At 39.5% G+C, this 21,467-nt stretch overlaps 1 protein-coding gene across 29 annotated transcripts in view; it reads right to left on the reverse strand.

Annotated features, from left to right (window-relative positions):
* Positions 1-21,467, reverse strand: part of TBC1D5 (TBC1 domain family member 5) — a 251,016-nt gene that overhangs the window by 107,571 nt on the left and 121,978 nt on the right. For all 29 annotated transcript variants that reach the window (XM_083468057.1, XM_083468038.1, XM_083468052.1 and 26 more), the window contains 5 exons: positions 14,561-14,669; positions 13,664-13,753; positions 13,500-13,571; positions 10,506-10,573; positions 8,110-8,212 (listed from right to left, as the gene is read on the reverse strand). In XM_083468057.1, the coding sequence (XP_083324183.1) occupies positions 8,110-8,212; positions 10,506-10,573; positions 13,500-13,571; positions 13,664-13,753; positions 14,561-14,669 (442 nt within the window). The remainder of the gene's footprint in view (positions 1-8,109; positions 8,213-10,505; positions 10,574-13,499; positions 13,572-13,663; positions 13,754-14,560; positions 14,670-21,467) is intronic.

Here is a 21,467-nt window from a genome sequence, read left to right on the forward strand (position 1 = left end):
TTGGCTCAGCAGAAGCTGGTGGGGCATCGTTCACAACTGAACAGGTCAAACAACTATCAGGTACAATGGAAGACTTAGTTTTGATTAGCGCTATTCAGTCATCCTCTTTCACTATTACTTAGCCACATAGAATTGTAGAGTTGGAAGAGACCTCAAGGGTAAATCGGTCTACGTAACTGCAACGCAGGAATCTCAGCTAGATCATACATGACAGATGGCCATCCAACCTCTGCTTAAAAACCAGCCCTAGGGGGTTAGGGGGACAAAGGAAGGCACCCCTAAGGGCTCCAAAGCAAAGACAACTGACTTCCCATGGGCTCCTCCCTTTCAGGGAACCTGAGAAGCACTCCTGGGCATCGCAGGAGTAGCCCAGAAGAACTTTCTGTACATGCTCACAGGCATCATTTTACAGCCCCACTGTATCCCAGGGTGGGCACAGAGGAGGACCTTACCCTGGAGAGAAGGGGGAGGGGTACAGGGCAGCAGCTCCATGCTATTTGCCAGGCGAGGAGGGAGGAGAAGGAGGCAGAAGTGCCACAGCAGTCAGCTCAAAGGAAGCAGGGAGAGAAAAAGAGGGTAGGCGGACTTGCTAGGAGCATGACAGGCATTGCTAGGGGTGCCCAATGGCTGATGCCTGGACACTTTGTGGCCTCTGCTATTCCTGCTACTGACCACTTCTTGGTCCCTTCCAAGGGTTTTTGCCAGGCAGGCAGGGAACTGCCCACAGAATTCAATGCAGAAGCACTTCTCGTGGGAAACCAGCAGCGGGTGGCAGTATGCGGGTGGCAGCAAGCTGTGCTGCCTCTCTGGATCCAGCTGTCTGAGGCAGCCGCTTCACTCCACCTCATTGTTAGGTCGGTGCTTCCATGATGTGACTGTGGTTCAAGCCTCAGTCAACACCAGGACTTCCTAGGGACCAGATGAGGCCCATCCAACCCACTGGAGCCCTCTCCTGGATCGTACGACTCTAGCTCTTCAAGCTTCTGCCACCTGTTGTCCTGATCCAACTGGCCCCTTTAGGATGTCTCCACAGGGCTTATGGCAAGTATATGTGCTCAGTTCATGCGCAGAAAATGCTCCGCTATGGTGCCACGGCATACCTTGCTTAGCCTTACCCTAGCATTCTGCTAGTTTTCAAACTCGGGTCTCCAGGAACAAGGGCCAAGTGCCAAGCGACCTACATCACCAGGGTAGCTCTCAAGAAGAGGGAATTTCTATTTTGTTATCTGCTGCACTACAGAGCCACCCCCAGAAAGGGTTTGCCATTCAACCTGACAGTTAAAAAGATAATCTGGAACATGGCAATAGATAAAATAATGTGGGTATCAACCGCATTGTGCTAAGGGGTTAAGGTGAAGGCAGAAATGCAAAAAGAGAGAAAGAGACAACGGTCTGGGTGGCGAAATTACAATTTTAGTTCCTTCTTTGTAACATTTCTAGCATAGTAAACATGTTTTGAGAGAGGAGCTTTCAAAGTTATATGTTGTAATGATACACCAGTTAGGTCTACATCTCATGAATTTAAATATGGCATGTAATTTCTTAGACTACAATGACCATAATGTATTTTTAAATCAAATCAAAAGCAATTTGATATACAGTGACATTTCTATGTGCAGTACGCTGTGATGTGTGTTTTCCAGAATATTTTGAATCAGAACTTTTTTGGGGGGGGAGGAATCCTATGCAAATTAGGATAATTCGCACAGGATAATTTGCATTAGAAGAAATTCAGTTGCATCAGAATTTTTTGTGATGCCCTAGAGTTTAATTTAATTTAACATTTTTATTTTACTTGTATTCAGTAAAGAAAACAAAATATTTGAAACTGAGAAGCTTGCCTTATAATGTGTTTGCAGTTGTCATCCATTCATTGTTACTAATGAATGTATGAAAAGGAAAAAATTTTGTGGAAGAATATGGCACTGCGGTATCACTGGCAGTATATACATTTTTGGTCACAATATATTATGCTGTTCAAACATACAATAATATTGAATACAACTCCACCATAAGGGGAGTATGGCCTATCACAAAATGTTCAGAGCCACAGAAGGATCTGAACGTCTCTCAGCCTTCCTCTGCAACCTGTAAGCACCTTACTGCATAACCTGCTGATCTCATCCATATTTACTCAAAGGTAAGTTACGCTGGGTTCAGGATTGCTTACCCTAGGAAAGTGTGCTTAGTTTAAGGAACACACTGGATACAATTAACACAAATAAATTAACACAGGCATAGGCAAATTCCGGCCCTCCAGATGTTTGGGACTACAATTCCCATCATCCTTGACCACTGGTCCTGTTAGCTAGGGATGATGGGAATTGTAGTCCCAAACATCTGGAGGGCTGGAGTCTACCTATGCCTGTGTTAAGTTATTTGTGTTAATTGTATCCAATGTGTTCCTTAAACTACAATAGGTTCAGATGACTTGTAACAAATATTGATTTAGGAACATTTTGATATAATTCTATTCAAAACTTGATTTTCCTTGTATGTTCATAAATCTCAACTTGTATTTGGAGAAGGTAAGAAGAAAGGAAGGAAGCTGCCTCTCCTAGTAACAGTTATTGCATAGCAATTCTATACATTTTTACTCCGTAGTAAGTGTGATCAGTGAGGCTTACTCCCAGAAATGTGTGCATAGGATTGCAGCCTAAAATGTTCTGAGAAAAGACACAAATCGGATGGATTTGAAGTAAATAGCCCTCCAATTGCTTTTGCAACAGGGGTCTGCTATGTAAAAATGGCAACAATGTATTTGCTGTGAAATAATATACTGACTGAATGGAAATTAAGTTAGCCTTGTGTGGTTTTCAAAGTTTACAGGAAGCATTAACAGCTTTCTGGCAAAGAGCAGCATTTAACCCTTTTTGTTGCTGGGTTGTGGCATCTCTCCATCAGTCTCTGCTAGAAAATTGTTGTTTGATTTGAAGTGAGAGAGAGGGGAGTGTGAAGCGTTAAAAATAGTAATTTTTCTAAAAATAGTGCAACCCAAACAAACAGCAGGCTGGCTCTTTCACTGAACCTCCTCTCCTCATCGGATATCATCCTCATTCATTAAAAGCATTGTAAATCCCATGGAGGGCTGATTGTACCCCAGCTTTTCTATTTAAAAACAACGGGGGCACCACCCACGCCATCTCTAACACACACACAATTTTCTCTCTTTCAGCGTCTCAAGGGCTTTCCCCGCTCCTATGCTCCAATGTAGTCCAATTTTCTTCTCCAAAATTTCTTCCGACAAGTCAGCCAACATGCACTAAGCTTCAGTAAAAACCACCACATCATCAAAACCTTTCCATCAGCCACGCAAAGGTGCAGTAAATGGATGCAGTTCAAGGTTTGTTTGATTTTTGCTGGTGCTGCTCCAGAGCACTTTGGAAACGAAATGTTAGTTATTACAAATGCAGGGTTTGAGGGGCTTCCCTCTTCAGTCGAAGGGGTTAACTAAATAAGTAGAGTATCAGGTGCCACCTTTTGTCTCTCCCCCCCCCCCATCACAACAGGACAGATTCCCCGAGGTTCCCTTCCCTTCTCCATACCACCCAGGCTAGGCAAGATCTTTTCTTTCACCTCACCAAAGGTGTGAACTTGCTTTCCTGTCCACAAGGTAGTTGCTGCAGGTTCCTAGGTCTGCTTTGGTCCAATAGGCAGAAGACAGTTTATCAGCAAGCAAGTCCCAGCGTTCCCTTGCCCTACTGTCTCTTCATTCTGATTAGTCAGAGTTGTGCAGCAGAAGGCCTCCCATTGGAAGGGAAGCCTGCTCTTCTTACACATCACTGACCAATCAGAACAAACTGCTGAAGCATGTTTGGATATTCACCAGTGGAAATGCTGTAAATTTGCTGCTGATGAACTGCCTCCTTTTCCTGACCGATGTTTGTGGCCCACAGTAGTAAGACTGTGGTCCAGTTCTAACTACTATTACAATTATTAATTAATATACTGTCTACTGACAAATTAGGCTTCTAACCTGTATAAACACCGATCAGATTTTATTAGAATACACAATAAAACAATCCCATTAAAAATAGTGATTAGAACAGGAGATTCGGGTCAAGAGACTGCCTTGAATAAACTGACATTGGGAATCACTGGTAATGGTGCCAAAATGCTGAATAAGAGGCAAAAATGCTGCTCCGATTGACTTTTTGCAGGATTCAGGCACAAGGTTGGAGTGCATAGGTTTGCAAATTGAGCATAAAGAAGCATTCCACAGGCCTGGTGCCACCAGTGCCATACATCTTGAATGTAGGGAATTATTTGAAGCAGTGGCATTAAGTTATAGCTTAATGAGCTATCCCAGCGGTGAGTTATACATTAATTAATAATAATTAATAAAGTAATAAATTAATAAAGTAATAATAAAGTAATAATTAATTTATATATAGCTCACTGCTGGGATAGCTGAGTCGCTAGAACATGCAGCTCTTAATTCAGGGTCATGGGTTCACAAGCCCCATGCTGGGCAAAAGATTCTGGCATTGCAGGGGGTTGGACTAGATGATCCTCAGGGTACCTTCCAATTCTACAATTCTATGGCTCTCTGATATTATTAGATTGAATTAAGACAGTCAACCTATCCAGTAGAATAATCAAGGCCAATGAAGTCAAAGCAGGAAGTGGCACTGAAATTAATAAAAGTAAAAAAAAACAACCTTCAAATTTATAGAGCACTACTCTTTACTGTTGTACTTAAAATCTGTTAGTTTTTAAGTGCAGTTATTAATTTATTCAGTACAAGTATTCAGCGCAGATATATTTAGTGCTTTATCCAGTCCCTTTTAGCCCTAGATCAGCCATCTTCTAAAATCACTGCAATGTGGAAATGACACTCTTCAAAAACAGAGGTGAAAAAGTTTTCTTTGTTAACAGCCTGTAGGCTCACGAAATTGAACCTGTTCTTTTATCTGCCGATGTTCATTTAGCCCACCAAGCAGTCTTTATTAAAGCAGAGGCACAAGGCAGTCAAAGTTCATTAATACCATTTATATAATCTCTGCAGTTTCAATTAACTCAGCAAGACATTCTACAACATGATAACAGTCTCATTAATTCAATAAAATCCCATAACTATTAACAATATGGTCTATGTTAAACGGGGTGTCACCTAGAACAAAATAATAGCTTTAACAGCTTGTGAGGAAACTCAAAGTTTTTTTAAAAAAACTGATTTGACTAAATACTCAAGCCTTATGCAGTAAGGTATTATTTTTTTTGTAAAGGATCTATAAGATTTTTCAGCACAAGAAGAAGACAGTTAAGCTGTACCAAAGAAGGAAATATTATTTGCCTATTAATTTACTCAGAGTGTGATTCTTGTGCTACTCTCTCTTTCAGTAGAAATTGGTTATATTCCCTGAAAACAAGCAAGTTGGGTTCATCTCTTTAAGGAATGCCCCACATCACAGCTCCTCAAGGCAATTTTCAATTATTCATGTGACTAATGGGTTGGATCAAATAAGTCCGCTTCAGATAATATTTACATAGACAATATTTTACCTAATATTTTCCTCATGCTTCACCAAGTTATAATGTTCCAAGTACACCATTTTTTCATATACTCAGCCAATGTTTTATATGGTTGGATAGCAGAGTGAAACCAGGCTGGGTTTATTTCTTAATCCCACTGACAATCTGCACGGGAGATTATTGTGTGGGATACCCAGTGTGATATAGCGGCTACAGAACTGGACTAGGACCTGGGAGACCAGGGTTAAAAATCTCACCTCAGCCACGATGCTCATTGGGTGATCCTGGGCCAGTCACCATCTCTCACCCCAACCTAACCCATAGGGTAGTTGTGAGGATAAGATGAGGAGGGGGAGAGCCATATATAGCATCACAAAAATCTAAGAACATAAGTAGAACCTGATGGACCATCTAGTTCAGAAGTCTGCTCTCACAGGGGACAAACAGAAGTCTATGGGAAACTTGCAAGCAGGACCTGAGCACAAGAGTACTCTCTCTTCCTGTGGCTGCCAGAAACTGGTAAAAGGTAAAGGTAAAGGGACCCCTGACCATTAGGTCCTGTCGTGACGGCCTCTAGGGTTGCGACGCTCATCTCGCTTTATTGGCCGAGGGAGCCGGCGTACAGCTTCTGGGTCATGTGGCCAGCATGACTAAGCTGCTTCTGGCAAACCAGAGCAGCGCATGGAAACGCCGCTTACCTTCCCACTGGAGTGGTACCTATTTATCTACTTGCACTTTGATGTGTTTTCAAACTGCTAGGTTGGCAGGAGCTGGGACCAAGCAATGGGAGCTCACCCCGTCACGGGGTTTCGAACCGCCAACCTTCTGATCGGCAAGTCCTAGGCTCTGTGGTTTAACCCACAGCGGCACCTGCGTCCCATCAGAAACTGGTACTCAGAAGCATTACTGCATGCAATCAATAGTCGCCAATAGCCTTCTCCTCTGTGAATCTGTCTAATTCCATTTTAAAGCAATCTTGGAAAATACCATTAACACTGAGGACTGTGGACCCTGTATTTCAGTGATTCTGTCCCTACCAAGAGGGCCTATTTCAGAAGACAGTGCTAGGAAATGCTCAGCTTTACAGCATTTGTGCTGTAGACTCTTTAGCAGATGTATGAAGCTACTCAGGCATCTCCGGATTTGGTCTAAGGTGGTATCAGTTAGCAGATGAAATCAATCTCTATTTTTCTTTTACATTTAATTCAAGTAAAACGGCTGCATTTCTTAACTGGTGTCTGGGATGAGTAGTAGACTAGATGAAGGGACTAGATGAAGGTCAATAAGAGTAAGTTAACCCTAAGCAGCTAGACAAAACCAGATTTTTTAACACTAGGAATGCGTTATTGCAGCTTTCCCCAACCTGATGCCTTCCAGATATTGCTGGACTCCAATACCCATAGGCACCAGCCAGCATGGCCAATGGTCAGGAAAGATGGGAGTTGTAATCCAACAACATTTGGAGGGCACCTTCCAATAGGGTAGAAATCTACAGAACTAAAATGATGAAGATATTATGTGTTACAGAATATCTCGGAACAGATATGCTTCACTGTATGCATTTAAAGTTAAACTAGCTTTGTTGATAAACAACTTCTACTCAACTATACAACTTAGCCTTTGGCTGTGAACATTATTTTTCTTTAAAAAAAGTTGCCAGATAAATTCACATTCAGACTTTTCAAGTAACTTACTCTGGAAGAATCATCTTAAGATTGTTAAAATTCTTCTGAAGTGCATGCTCAGCTTGAAAGCTTTTCTATTTTCAACATGACATACACTAATTAAAAAGATCAACTGAATTTACAAATGAATTCATTTGTATCATTTCTGCAGGCCTAACATGAACACTGCTGAAAAGTCTTTTTCTCACTAGTAATCTGTTTCAAACTTTTTTTCTGCAAGTCTGTGGCACTTGTACACTATTGGTAAATATATATTAAATTGCTTGTATCATATTCCATTGGTATTCTCTTGTTCCATGGACAGACAAAATGCCATTCATTTATTTCTTACTTGACTACTTGATTGCTAAAGTTGAAGTAAACAAGTCCATACTTTGGTTTGGATTCAGGCAAAGTTACTTACACTTAGCTCTCACTGAAATCAATATGAGTGCAGTTAGGTCACGACTAAATTAGCCTATTAATTTCAGTGAGACTCAAGATAAACTTATCCAGTTCATCTGGGAGTAAGTTTTACTAAATTTAATGAGATTTACTTCTGAATTGACATCTATAGGAATCTGTTGTTAGTCTTGATCTAATCCATTTGCAGAAGCTAAACAATTGTCCCTTTGGTACATATATTTTTAATTTATGAAGAGCGGCAGAGAAAGCTTTCATTAGTTAATAAGTAATAAAAAGTTTTTAACCTTTAAAAAGTTGGAAGTAGGATTTAACAGCATTGAAGAAAACCATCTGAGGGAATGTCTTATCTTGAATAGGGAGCATATGTGCCTGAATGGTTTGCTTTCTTTACCACACAGCTAACAAGCAGTTCTTTGATTGCCTGAGCCATCACACACAACTTTGGAGATAATAAAACCTATATTATTGTTCAATCAATTGTCAAGCGTGTAGCAGGGGAAAAACGTTGAGGCAATGGATACCACCTGTACGATAGTTTCATTACCTGTTTGTAAAGTAACTGCTCATTTTCCCGAGCATAACAGAAAAGAACATCTGTAAGAATCTTTCTCACATTCTCTTCTTGGAAATACTGCATTTCAGGAAACCTGAAAAAGAAAAAAGAAAAATACATCACTTATACATACACCACAATGCATCCTAATATGTCTTCGGTTTCCTGATTCCCAGTCTTTTAAAAAGCAGTCTTACAATCTTTTATCTTTCTTCCACTCCACAAAGCTCTTACAGGTATCATATTTATCTTTTAAATATTGTTATAAATGACACGTTATTAACTATATTACTTAGAATATTCCACTGCTTTACACAGGTGGATTTCTGAGAGTGATATCAGCTGTGAGCAAAACTGCATCGACATGTGATTTGTGTGAGATACAAGTGAAAGAACAGCAATAAAGAATAAAAATATCAGTTATATAAGGACACAGTCAGACATAGAATGATGGCAGCCTGTTCACATATACATGCAAGCAAGTTCAACAGAAATAAATTGTGTTTGCTTCCAAGCAAATGTCTGGTCAGAATCAGGGAACAGGGCAAGTAGAAGATTCAGAAAGAAAATCTTCCCCTCTCTTCCCGTGAGTAAAATGAATTCTAGGTAAGAAGCAACCTTGTGAGCTCCTTCAGTTAGTTCACGAAAACTAACCAGTCATCTAGACCTTGTAAATAGTAAACTGAATTCTATGCCAAAGTGAGTGTAAGATTCTTTTTTACAATGCCTCCATTAACTAGCACAACTATCCAAACTTTAATTCCCCAATTATAACTTAGATAGTTATATAATCTTAAACATCCTGAACTATTCCCATTTAAAAACAAAAAATACCATCTGTGAAAATTAACATGAAAGCATACTTAGCTTTTAATTATACATCTAACAGCATAAATGCATTTGAAAATACTGCTTTGGCACTGTCATACAAAATAAAGCAATAAGGGTTGTCAATATTTCCTGTGCATTGTTTTATTTTTTGCCTGCCAATTCTATAAATGGAAAAGGTATCAAAATGAATTTTGCATTGTAAAACTCATGCAAACTATTTTCTCATCTCAAATAACAGTAAAGAGTGATGCTACAACTAGAAAAGTAACATGCCATATAAGAAGTAATTGAGATGAATTGGAGCTACTCAGTGCAATCATTGTTCTAATTCTGACAAAATATTTTACGGAACTGAGTTCCAGCTTTGATAAGTTCCTTAACAGGAATGACCTAAGGGCTAAAGAGATGAAAGAATAATTACAATGGTAATAAGGAAGATTTTTAAAAAGCATCTCCAACAGTAGGAAAGTAATACACAAAAATAGAAATGCTAAATTCCTCTGAATGACATTTCTCACTAATTACACATCACTTTTTATTGATTAAGTGTTAAGAATTACAGAAAATCATCTGTTCAATCTTGTATTATAAACATAATTTAGTCACAAGATCTGTCAGTTCCTCTCATTCTTTTTTCTTTCTCACTGAAACCATTTAAAACACGCAATACCTCATGATATTAATTTATAATAAACCCACTTCAATATCTCCAAGATGTCTCTTTGGGATTTGAAAACCAAGAGAGACAATATTCCCTTACTGATCTAGATTATTTTGAATACTGTATTTTTCTTGAAGTGCCTGTCATTCTCTTGGGCAACCATCATGTCCATATTGTATCCTCCAAAATACTGCTCTAAATTCTTATGAAGGCCAGATTTTACCCAAAAAGTGATTTAGAACTTTGAAAAGCTATTGAAATAAATGTATGGTCCTGCGTGCTGTATCTGGCCCACTACCGCCTTTTACTGAACTCACGTGTATAAGCTCTGCCAACAAGTACCAGCTTATCGGTCAGATTTTATTTTGGGAGGTGAAAAAGGGAAGCAAAAGCTGACCACCATCTAGTTCCAGGTGTTCCAGCTGAGGTGGCCACACCCTTCCTTACCCTTCACCAAGGGGCTACCTAAGTATCCTCTTGTCCTGAGGGAAGGAGAGAATGAGATTCAACCACCACCTTGCCCTTGCTTTCAAAAAGACTTTTCCCTTTTTTATAGAATGGTAGAGTTGGGGGGGCACCACAAGGGCAATTTCGTCCAACCCCCAGCAATGCAGGAATCTTTTTGTCCAGCGTGGGGCTCATTCCCACGACCCTGACATTAGAAATCTTATGCTCTACCAACTGAGCTATCCCAAGCTCTTGACAGTACAGCATTAATTAACTTCTGCTGATTGTTTTAACCTTTTTATGTAAACTGTTTTCTGAGCTCCTCTTGAAAAGCAGCATATAAATATTTTTAATAAATATAGAATGATAAATAATACTGGGTAGGTGAGCTGGATGTTGCCTTACAGCCAAAGGTTGTCTATCTACAGCAATGTTTCACAACACTTACGTTCTTGTCACATCTTGTTCAATCATTCCTCGAAGTTCTTTATCTTGGAAAAATTTGTTCCAAAGACTCTGCAAAAGTGCAGACATTCACATGAAACACGGAATAAAACTGATGGTCTATGTAAAAAGTTTGTACAAACTGGAAACATGTTGCATTTGGGCTGCTTAAAAGAAGGCAATATTAGTGAATATCAGACTTTGGGAGGTTTTCGCCTTTTGATCAAGCTGCATTTTTCAAAAAGCCTCACACGATTGGTTTTTTCCTATCATAGAATCATAGAGTTGGAAGAGGTCCCTGAAGGTCCTCAAGTCCAACCCCCAGCATTGCAGGAATAAGCAGGGGGGCCATATGCGGATCAAACCCACAACCCTGGCATTATCAGCACCACGCTCTAGCCAACTGAGCTGAATGTCATGGAACCTAATATTATCATAGCCCCCCCCCCCATTTTTAGTTTGCATAAATACATTAAAACATTAGAAGTTGTAATACTAAACATTGCTGGTGTGTTTTCTGCATCACTAAATTGTGACTTTTACATGCACATATACTTTACAGGTTGTTTTTTGTGGGGAAGAGGAAAGTTGCAATACCATGATGTCACACCACATGCTCTGTATCTCTAGACCAGAGGTGGCTAATCTGTGGACCTCCAAAATCAGCTGGACTCCATCTCCCATCATCCCTGACCACAGGTCATGTTGGTCAGGGTTGTTGGGGTTTAAGAGTGCAATAATAGCTGGAGGGCCACTGCTCCTGCCCTTGACTAGGGAAAAGAAGAAGAGGAGGAGAGGCAAGGCTTCTTTCTTTGGTGACAGCCAAATGTCTCCTGCCATGTTTAAATCAACGTGATGGTGAATCTACAACAAAACATTTACAGAGCCGCTCAATAACTATATTGTCCAATTAAGGTCAACAGCCATTCTTGAGATATTTTTACAATTCCACAGCTGCAAACATTCGCAGAAGGCCTTGATCAGTATTCATGCAAAGCTTAAATAAAATGGCTTAGTTCACTAGAAACTAACAGAAAGCGAGAAGCTTCCTAAAATGTCTGTGGGTACGTGGTCACTGGAGAGTCCAATATCGCCCTTGAAGCACTGTGTGTTGCTTTAAAAATAATATGACATGCTAGTTCAACATGCAATGTATCAACATTATTGGTTCCACTTGATATTCACTGGAAGAATTAATCATGGTATATTCAGCTGTTTTTAAAATTGCAGAAATGTTTAAATAAAAGAGCTGATGACTAACATTTATTTTAAATGAATAAGAACAGGTGGCAACTCTCGGAGAGAATGAAACAAAGTCCCAGCTCTGATCTCTTGCTCATCAAGACATCATCAGCTGAAAGTGATGAATACTCAGCATGCTCCACTTTTGGAGAAGAGCATCTTCAGCTCCTTTTCGTCTGTTTAGAGATGGTATATCAAGTGCCATAGGCTTGCTTCACTTGGCTACTTGAATAGTGGACCTAAAGGTGAATTTGAATAGAGGCTGAACAAAAAAAATTCACTTGATGCAAATGGGAAAAAGAACATCTATAGCTTGCATAAAACTGTGTATTTATATTGGGAGTGATAAGGGAGTGAGTTCACACAATGCTGGCTGCTGGATGATGCAGATACTGCAACAGGCTTGAAGGATTAAACACCCCACTTGCTTAATGGTTGTCAACCTGACATTAGATGCTTGGGCCCTTAAAAAATCCACTTAGGAATCTTTTGAAATTGGACCCTGGTCTATGTCAAACTCCTGGATGTTGAATTTCTTACTGATGCTGACTCTGAATATACGCTGCCATTTGATTTATCTATTTTTTCTAGCTAATCATGTTATAGTTCAGCAGTAGCCAATGTAGCATCTTCCATACGTTGTTGAACTCTCATAAACTCGGATCATTGGCAATTATCTCTTATAGTCGTCATGACTAACTTGTCCCACTGATTCAAGTGAGGTTAAAGCATGTCTAAGAGGAAGGCACATTTGGCAAATCCTCACCATGATCAACTCCCGCTCAGAAACCTATGTCCCCACTGTGGAAGGATGTATGAATCCATAACTGGCCTCCACAGTAACCTATGGACACATTGTTAAGACCATATTCATGGAAGACAATCCTACTCAGCTACGAGTGATCACCAAATAAGAAGAAAGCATGACTAATTTAATGTGATCCAACCCTATGATTTCTATATTTTTTCTGGTTTTAAGTGTTTTTATTTCCTTTCTCCCCTTTAGATCTTATTTCCTATTTTGATGTTAGGTGTTAAGTTTGAAGGGTTGGCTGATAGAATATTATTTTTTTACACGATGAATGTACAGATCCTTTCCTACTGAAATTCCCAATTCAGTCACATCCTTGAGCTACTATCCACTTCAGGCAACTATGGGAACAAACAATAACTCTGTGTTTGTCACACCGCTATACAGTGTCACAAGTACTGTGAACTATGATGGTAGGCCATGATACATTTAAGATGTATACTGTGTTATCTAGTGCTATTTTTCTTGAAAAAGAGGTGCCAGAACTCATGATTGCCTCCCACGTTCTCTCTAGAATGGCAATAGCACCCACCTGAAAGGTGTCAGAACTGAGTTCTGGTGAATTCCAGGTGACAAAAAGCCCTGGTGTTATGTCCTTTCCTTTGGATCAGGAGAATGCATGTTAAGCACCCGAACTGACACTATCTCCTTTGACTGTGACATCTCAGTAAAGTGAACACACTTTACCCTATAATGTAGTACAAAGCAGTATTACTGAGTTCACCATGAGAGCAGGAATTTTGCTCCTCGAGAAGAAAACAACCCACAAGCTGACATGACCTGGGTTCCAGCATTTTCAGTGTCAAGGCACACCAAGCTGCAACCTCATTTCATCTCTTTTGGATTAGCTGTCCATATCAAGGATACTTCTACTCTTTACTTGATGAAGAGCATCGGAGGTTTTATTGCATGCTCCGGATACAATATGAAATAAGTTATAATTACCCCTTCATCCTGTGAAAGTGGGTTGTTGATCATCAAGTCTTGTTGTCCAGCTTTTCGAGGATTCGTAATATGCTGTGAATAGGAATTAAGACCTTTAGATTCTCTATTAGACATGCGGAAAATATTGAGGCAGAGGGAAGGAAATATGTCTGGATTCAACTTACTATTTCTTTAATCTTGTTATACAGTGTTCTTAATTTTGTTGTTTTACTGATCCATTGACTTCTGTCAGAGGGGAGAACATTCAGAAACAGCTGCAGATCAATGAAACATTGGTTGGTTAGAAAGACAAGCAAGTTATATTGACGTAGTGACACTTTCTAAACAGAATCATATTTGTAATTTGGAGCTTTGGTATTCCGTGGTAGGATATAGTAAATTGAAATAACCGTGGTGTGCATGTTCAAAGGATTCACTGAAAGGCATCTGCCAAAGATGTTAAGCCCTCAAACAGGATCCTCTTTAATACTTCTCACTTGTGCAGTATCTTTGGTATATTTTGCATCATATTGTGCTATCTAATGTGATATTGTAAATAAGCTGCTTCAACAGGTTAATCATATATTCTGACAGACCATATCTGCTTCACTTGTCAGCTCCACAGACTCCTTGCCTGTTGGCAATTGACCTGAGCAGCCCCTCCTACTTTGCTTAACCCAATCCTATAGGAAGGTTGCTTAGGGTTCTTATAGTCTCATCCCATAAAAAGAAAAGGATATACAGAACTATTTTAAAAGCAGGGATGACTGATAAATCCTGATTGAAGATCTTAAAGATTAGTTGCACTTTCAGTAAAAAAATACGACTTTGATCAAAAATTTCACAATGAAGCATGCCCAAGTGAAATTTAATTGACATAAATCCTTCAATATGAACAGCAATTTAGTTGTAAGGTATTTCAAATCATTAATTGTTCTGTGAATTATAAAAATCACCAGAAGAACATTGGGATGGAATCTTTCAAAATTCAGTTGACTCTTTACATCAGCAATCTTCAAGTGCATCAGGTAATACGTTGGTATATTACAACTACAAGCTGTAAATAAATATTTTCTTCTTACCTTCCAACAAACACTACGGAACCTGCTGCTTCTCAGCTGCCCATTAATCCCCTTCAGCCGTATTGTTGCCAAGTAATTGTTGTTTACAAATAATTCTTCCCATTCTTTGCTACATGGAATGAACAGGGGGGAAAAGAACTTTTAAAAATTATTATTAAAGACTTAGCTGACTGTGAAGCAATATAACATGAAGTAATTTTGGGTAAACAAAAGGAAAGGAAGTTTTAAATGTATATATTTAGCAGTGTGCTATTTCTAAACGCATGGTTGTCTTTTTGGACACATTTCTTCCCTGGATTTAATGAATATGTAGATCACTATAATTATGCCAGCTACTGAAATTCATAATGTCTGTGGAGGCTATTCCATTTCCTCTAAAATGTTGGTACTGCAGTTCAGTGAATAAACAAGAAAAATGAATATTAATATAAGCACATTTGGGTTTCAACCATAGATAAAGCAGTACCTATTTGAAAGAATACCTAATTTCAAAATATGGTACAAGGAAGTATAGTGTTGACTATTATTTCTGCACATGACACATTTGCCTAAATGAAGCCTCTTTTCTACATAACGTCAAGCTGGGCAGTTAAGCATAATAGAAGATGACTTCCGTTAACTTTTAGTGCTGTTTACTACTGCAGTCTCTTCCACTTCTTTCTACATGATCAGTCTTAAAAATTTAACAGGTGCTAGCAAATTTTTTAAAAATAAATTTTAAAAAACCCCTCACTGTATAAACTGTTAAAGGCAAGCTTGAGTACCTTGCAGTACCTACGGCTGACTAGATAAACAACCTAAATATGCCTCCTAGGCACAAAGACACCAGGGGCCTAACACCTGTGCTTCATTAATGTACAAGTAAATCTACTCTACTGGGAAACAATTGGAAATTAATTGTCCCAAACCATTTAGTGAATTTGAATACAATAATTAAACTATATTTTCTCTATTTTCCACTGAACTGAATCTCTAGAACAATACCACCCACCTGAGGATCTAAAGTGAAATAGCCCAAAGACTTCCTTGAGTCACTGAATTAACAAATATAATTTGAGTAAAACAAAAACAAAGACAAAGACAAACTAAAACTTCTTCTCACATAAGCAAAATCAGAGATTCCTGGGTTTGTGGGAGGAGGTGAAGGTAGGCCATGAAGTAAAAGCAGGCTATGCCTCAGTTGCCACATTTGGTGAAAGTTTATGGTTTTTCTTCCTCAGATAAAAGAATGAATGGTAACTCAGACCAAACATTGGTTACATTTCTTGATTTGTGTGGAGTAAGACAAACCAAGAGCCTGGGTTCAAACACAATGCTAACTCAAAGTGGTGCCTCAGCAGCGGAAGGAGACAGCTACTATCGCCTTTGCTCCTGACCTGACCGTTTGCCTCTGTGTTCCACAAGAACCAGGTCACTGCTAGGATTCCAGACTGGGCAATGTACTTGTTGGACAAAGTAATGTGCAACTCCTAGAAAAACCTTTGCAGGCTAAGCTTTGTTCTGACCAAATACAATAAAGAATCCAGACATATGTTTAAAAGAATTGGGGCATACATCAACATACTTTACAAAACTATTCTGATCTGATAAACGACATAAAAGAAGAAAATGCGGAAAGCAGAAACCACTGTTGCCAGCTATTTGTTCTGTGGAAGGAACAAAACACGCCTAATAAAAATGTGTGTTTTACCAAGTCTTCTATCTAGAAAAAATGTTTTTTTGCACAGCATAGTGTCTGAAACTTTTATGGGAAATGTAAAGAGTTACAGAAATGTAAGAGTTGCAGATTAGTAATGCCAGCCAGAGACGTTAAAGCCTGGCCTCAGAAACAGGAAGAGCTTCAGCATTAGGACTGCAGGTGCCAAGATCAACCAGATAAACACTGTTATCTATAATTACTTCATTTTTAGCTTAAATCACAGGTAATGAGGGAACTCAGTCTCGAAAAGGCAATTAAGAACTGTACACAGTCTTTCTGCTTTTTGTACAAAGAAAAATATTTTAGAAATTGTTCAAAGATTGGTCCATTTTAATTCTCCTAGATTTATTTAAAAAAATAACATTCAAATAATTACTAGTAGTACAAAGGCAAACAGTTTACAAGAGTGTAGGACATATTTGTTACTGACATTGGTTAAAATAATGAACCACAAAGCCATACAACCATCTAGCAAAATTAAAAATTATCCAATATATCATTTAAGTATCCCTGGTATTTTTATTATGTGGCCATTTCATAATTTTCATAAAACTTTATTGACAAATAGTCTATATGTGTACATTTAGGAAGAAGAAACTAGTTATTCCTCATATACAAAAACAATCTGACAAGTTAAAATAATCTCATGCTCTATGAGAAGGCAGGTGAGGGGCCATAGAATCGAGAAGAACCACTCCATGGTAGAGATGGCGGCTGTCTGCCAGCAGAATGGCACATCTCCAGGACAGCAGTGAAAAGCTTCACTGATGCCGCTGTCCCAGTAGCAATGTCCTGAGGGTGGTGGGGGTCAAAACAGGACATTCTGAAGGTGTGTCAGAGGACACGACAGCTTTTCAGGTTCCTAAGCCCCTTCACTCTCTCAAAAGGCTCCACAAGAAGCCTCAAAACCATGTCAGTTCTGGAGCTGGCATAATTTATTCCCATCCATTGCTGTCAATGGGGGGGGGGGAGCAGGGAGAGAAATGAAACAGGGGAGGCCACTCACATCTCCCACCCTGACCACCATGAGTCACCAGGGATTTGAGTAAGGCAATTGCTTCCTATAGAATCTGTGCCCCATGCTCCCCTGCAATAGATCACTCAGCTAGTCTCTCTGGTTCTCCAGTGCTTAGAAGTCTTGAATTTTTGGCAGAGGAATTTAATAAACAGCAAAGAGCAAAGTGGCTTTTAAGTATCAATGTTCAGCATATGGTTGTCAAGGGTTGAGTGTAGAGGTAATGAAGCATCTATTTTAATTTATTTTTTCTTAAATTGACATTTCTCATCTGATTGACAGTGATGGGCATTTCACTCCATTCAGATAAAGGGTGCAAATATCCAGAACAGGGAAAGCCAATATGCTGCCCTTGAAATATTTTGGCTACGACTTCCATCATACCTGGCCATTGGCCATGTGGCTGGGTCTCATGGAAGCTGTAGTCCAATATAAATCTGAAGACTACCACATTGTCAGCTTCCACCTTTCTATATCAATGGTAGCCAAAGAGCCAAACATGAATCAAACTGGAACTACTTTTGCCCCACTGTCACAAATGTAGGGCATGGGATCAGAATCGAATCTGATGGTATGACCTAAACACACTTGGGAGCAAGCAATACTGAACACAATATAATCCACTTATGAGTAAACATACACAGGATTGCACTGTAAGACACTAAAACTTTATACGTTCACAAATCAACAAGATGCAGTCCCCAAACCATTTAATGTGCTGGATGCTAACAACAGACAATGGGTTGCCAACATTTTTGGACAAGTGAGCAACAATTTTGAATTTTGAGGGTTAAGCCAGAGTCAGTCACAGAATGGCTGCCATGGAAGCACAATATTAGAGAGAGATTGCTGCTTCTTTGACACCACACCCCTGGCCCAACAACCTCATGCTTACCATGAGAAGTTAGCAATGTCCTGCTAGCCCTATGAAGATACAACTGTTAAGGCTCAATAACCAATTTTTCTCATTGCCAATCCTGTACAAACTTACCTGGGATTAAGTCTCATTAAACACAAAGGGACTTCCTTCTGAATAGGCATGTGCAGAATTAAGATACAGTGGTGCCCCGCAAGACGAATGCCTCGCAAGATGGAAAACTCGCTAGACGAAAGAGTTTTCCGTTTTGGAGGTGCTTCGCAAAACAAATTTCCTATGGGCTTGCTTCGCAAGATGACAATGTCTTGCGAGTTCCTGCTGGTTATTCCCCCCCCCTTTTCTAAGCCGCTAAGCCGCTTATCAGCTGATCCGATCAGCAGATAAGCGGCTAAAAGCCGCTAATAGCGCTAATCCGTCAATGGGCTTGCTTCGCAAGACGAAAAAACCGCTAGACAAAGAGAATCACAGAACGGATTCTTTTCGTCTTGCGAGGCACCACTGCAATGCTTTATTATTATTAATAAGCGCTTGGCTTTAAGTCCTGCATAGAACGAGACATGCCTCAGCCTTTTAGCAAAGTTTTCACATTTGTATTTGCTATTGGAGGGAGGAGGGTGAACATCTACACAACTTGTTTAGCTGTATTTGTGCAGAAAATAACTTTTAGGGACTACCTGATCTCAGATGAACCCACCACAGGAAATATGGATCCTGGTTACTAGGAAAAAGGGAAAAACGAACTATGGAGATACAAAGGACTTATTTGAAAGGAATAAGCTGAAGCAGGAGAGGTTCACTAAATGAAAAATGAAAGCTGCTGGTATTTAGGACCTGAGGGATTCCTACCGCCTGCTGTCTAAACCACTCATTTATGGATCATAGCTCTGGCTTTAACTTTACTCTTAAGTCAGGTACTTGAAGACCAGGACTCAGGGTGCTTTCACATCTGTGTGTTAATGCGCACAGATCTGATTTTCCATGTGCCCTTTTGTGCACATTAGTTCACACATGGGAACTTTCAACTGAATTCTATTTCAATGTTTCTCATCTACGCTAGTGGGCTGCACTTGATGAGATGTAACGGCACTGTGTGTTGCACCCCCAAACCCCTCTCCCCTCAAGGACTACTTCCCAATTCTCCCTAAATTCCAGATTGTTGAGATCCATTGTGGGCATATGCACATATATTTGTTTACCTGTGCATGTGGCATTTTTATTTTCGAGATACAAATGTTCTGATATTTCAGATTTGCACAGAAAGTGAGTTTTAAAAGTGCACAAATGTGTGTGTTGTGGCCAGACCTACTAAGGAACGTCTCACCAACAGCAGCTGGGGTTGATAGATGGAACTCAGATAAACACCACCACACATGTAAAGCAAAAGAAATGGGTGAAATAGACAAATTGTTTGAATAGTGTCATGTGATGCAATAGTTTCAAATACTATTCTCTGATAAAAAGAAAAATAACTTTAAAATCTATTAACCACAGAGTTACTGAAAGATTATGGCACCTTTGTCTGCTACAGGATACTTGAAACTAAAATTCTAGTATTTGCAATCATCTGCAGACTCCCGAACTACTAAACTTGGCCAACAACTTGCTTGTGGTTCTGCAGCAGATGTTCTTGCTTTTAGGTCACTAAAAACCTTATGGACTAGTTTCACTCTCCAAGGAGGAAGTGCCAGCATGATTAAGATCTGAAAAAGCACAACTCAACACCACCAGAAGCATGGTGCCATTTATCTGTCAATTTCAGTCACACTGGCACAAAGATGATTTGAGCTTGGAGTTTAAATGAATCCTGATAGCATTATTGCAGTGCATTACTTAGGCCCACTGTGCTTAAGAACTTTTAATAAATATTTTAATTCACACTCACTTTAGTAATGAACAATGGCCATCTGTGTGTGTGAGATGGTACTTGTTAAACTTTAAAAACCCACGACAAAGACATTAACATAAAGCACATAAGATATTAAAGGAATGGTGGGATTTATCAGAATAAATGGAGCTGTTTTGAAATTATAGCTACAGAAGCGAAATGACTCCAAAACACCAATTATTATTTTTCTATTTACTATTTTTTAATACTATTTTTTGCTTCTTGGAAAAACTTCCATGAATGCTTCCACTAAAGTAGTTTGTAGAAATAAGAGATTAAGAGGCAACTGCTCCAGTTTTCTGGTTCTTTCCCTCTGTTGACAATATTAAAGGTCAAAGGCAAGAAGCAGCTCTTTAGCTCTTTCCATGCAGAGGTGTTGCGTGTAGGAACTGGTTCCTGCCGTCTCTGCTTGTCCTAGAAGGAGAAGATTCTTAAGATTCTTAAGCACCAAAGTACTTATTTGGCTCCCTGCATGTCCTGTTCATAGAAGCCAAGTCTCTCCTGGATCATAGAAACCAAGTCTCTCCTGGATCTACTCCGTACTCGGGTTCTAAGCAAGGGAACAACAATTATGTGATTGACCACAATAGCAGAAAGTGAACAACAACACATATGGTGGCACAAGGTGGGCTGCTCATACTGTCTTCTGTCTCTGACCTTTTTTTCATCCACTAATATCCCATTAAGGCAGGAGACAGAGTCAATCATACTGCACACACGAATGGTTATTTCCAGGTCTGCCATTTCTCACATGTCTGTGACTGAAGTTACTAGAACCCACTAGAATTATAAGAAGGCAATATAAGAGAAGTCCTCTTGTTTGAATGGGGTAAGTAACAGGAAGCAGAGACCAGGACAGTTTTTTTCCAATGGAGGAATGTAGAAAGTGCTGATGATACTAAATTGTTCAGGGTCATTAAAACAGAAGTGGATTGTGAAGAGCTCCAAAAGGACCTCTTCAAACTCAGCGAATGGGCGAGGAAAAGGCAAATGTGATTCAGTGTAAACTAAAGTAAAGTGATGACTGTCAGAGCAAAAAAAACCTAATTTCACATATACGCTTATGAGGTCTAAACTGGCAGTGACTGACCAGGAACGAGACCTTGGGGTTGCAGTGAAGATGTTGACTGAGTGTGCAGCAGGTGTGGAAAACACAAATTCCATGCTGGGGTCATTAGGAAAAATCTGTGGTGTGGCCACATTTCAAATACTGTGTACAGTTCTGGCTGCCTCACCTCAGAAAGGATATTGTAGAGTTGGGAAAGAGTCAGAAAAGGGCAGCCAAAATGATCAAGCAGAAACTTCCCCATGAGGAAAGGCTGAAGCACTGGGGGCTTTTTGGTTTTGATAAGAGACCAGTAGAAGGTGACACGATAGAAATATATAAAATTATGCATGGCGTGGAGAAAATGGTTCAAGAAAATGTTTTCA

Source organism: Podarcis liolepis (assembly GCF_965112155.1).
Source record: "Podarcis liolepis genome assembly, chromosome: 12".
Classification (NCBI taxonomy): Eukaryota; Metazoa; Chordata; class Lepidosauria; order Squamata; family Lacertidae; genus Podarcis; species Podarcis liolepis.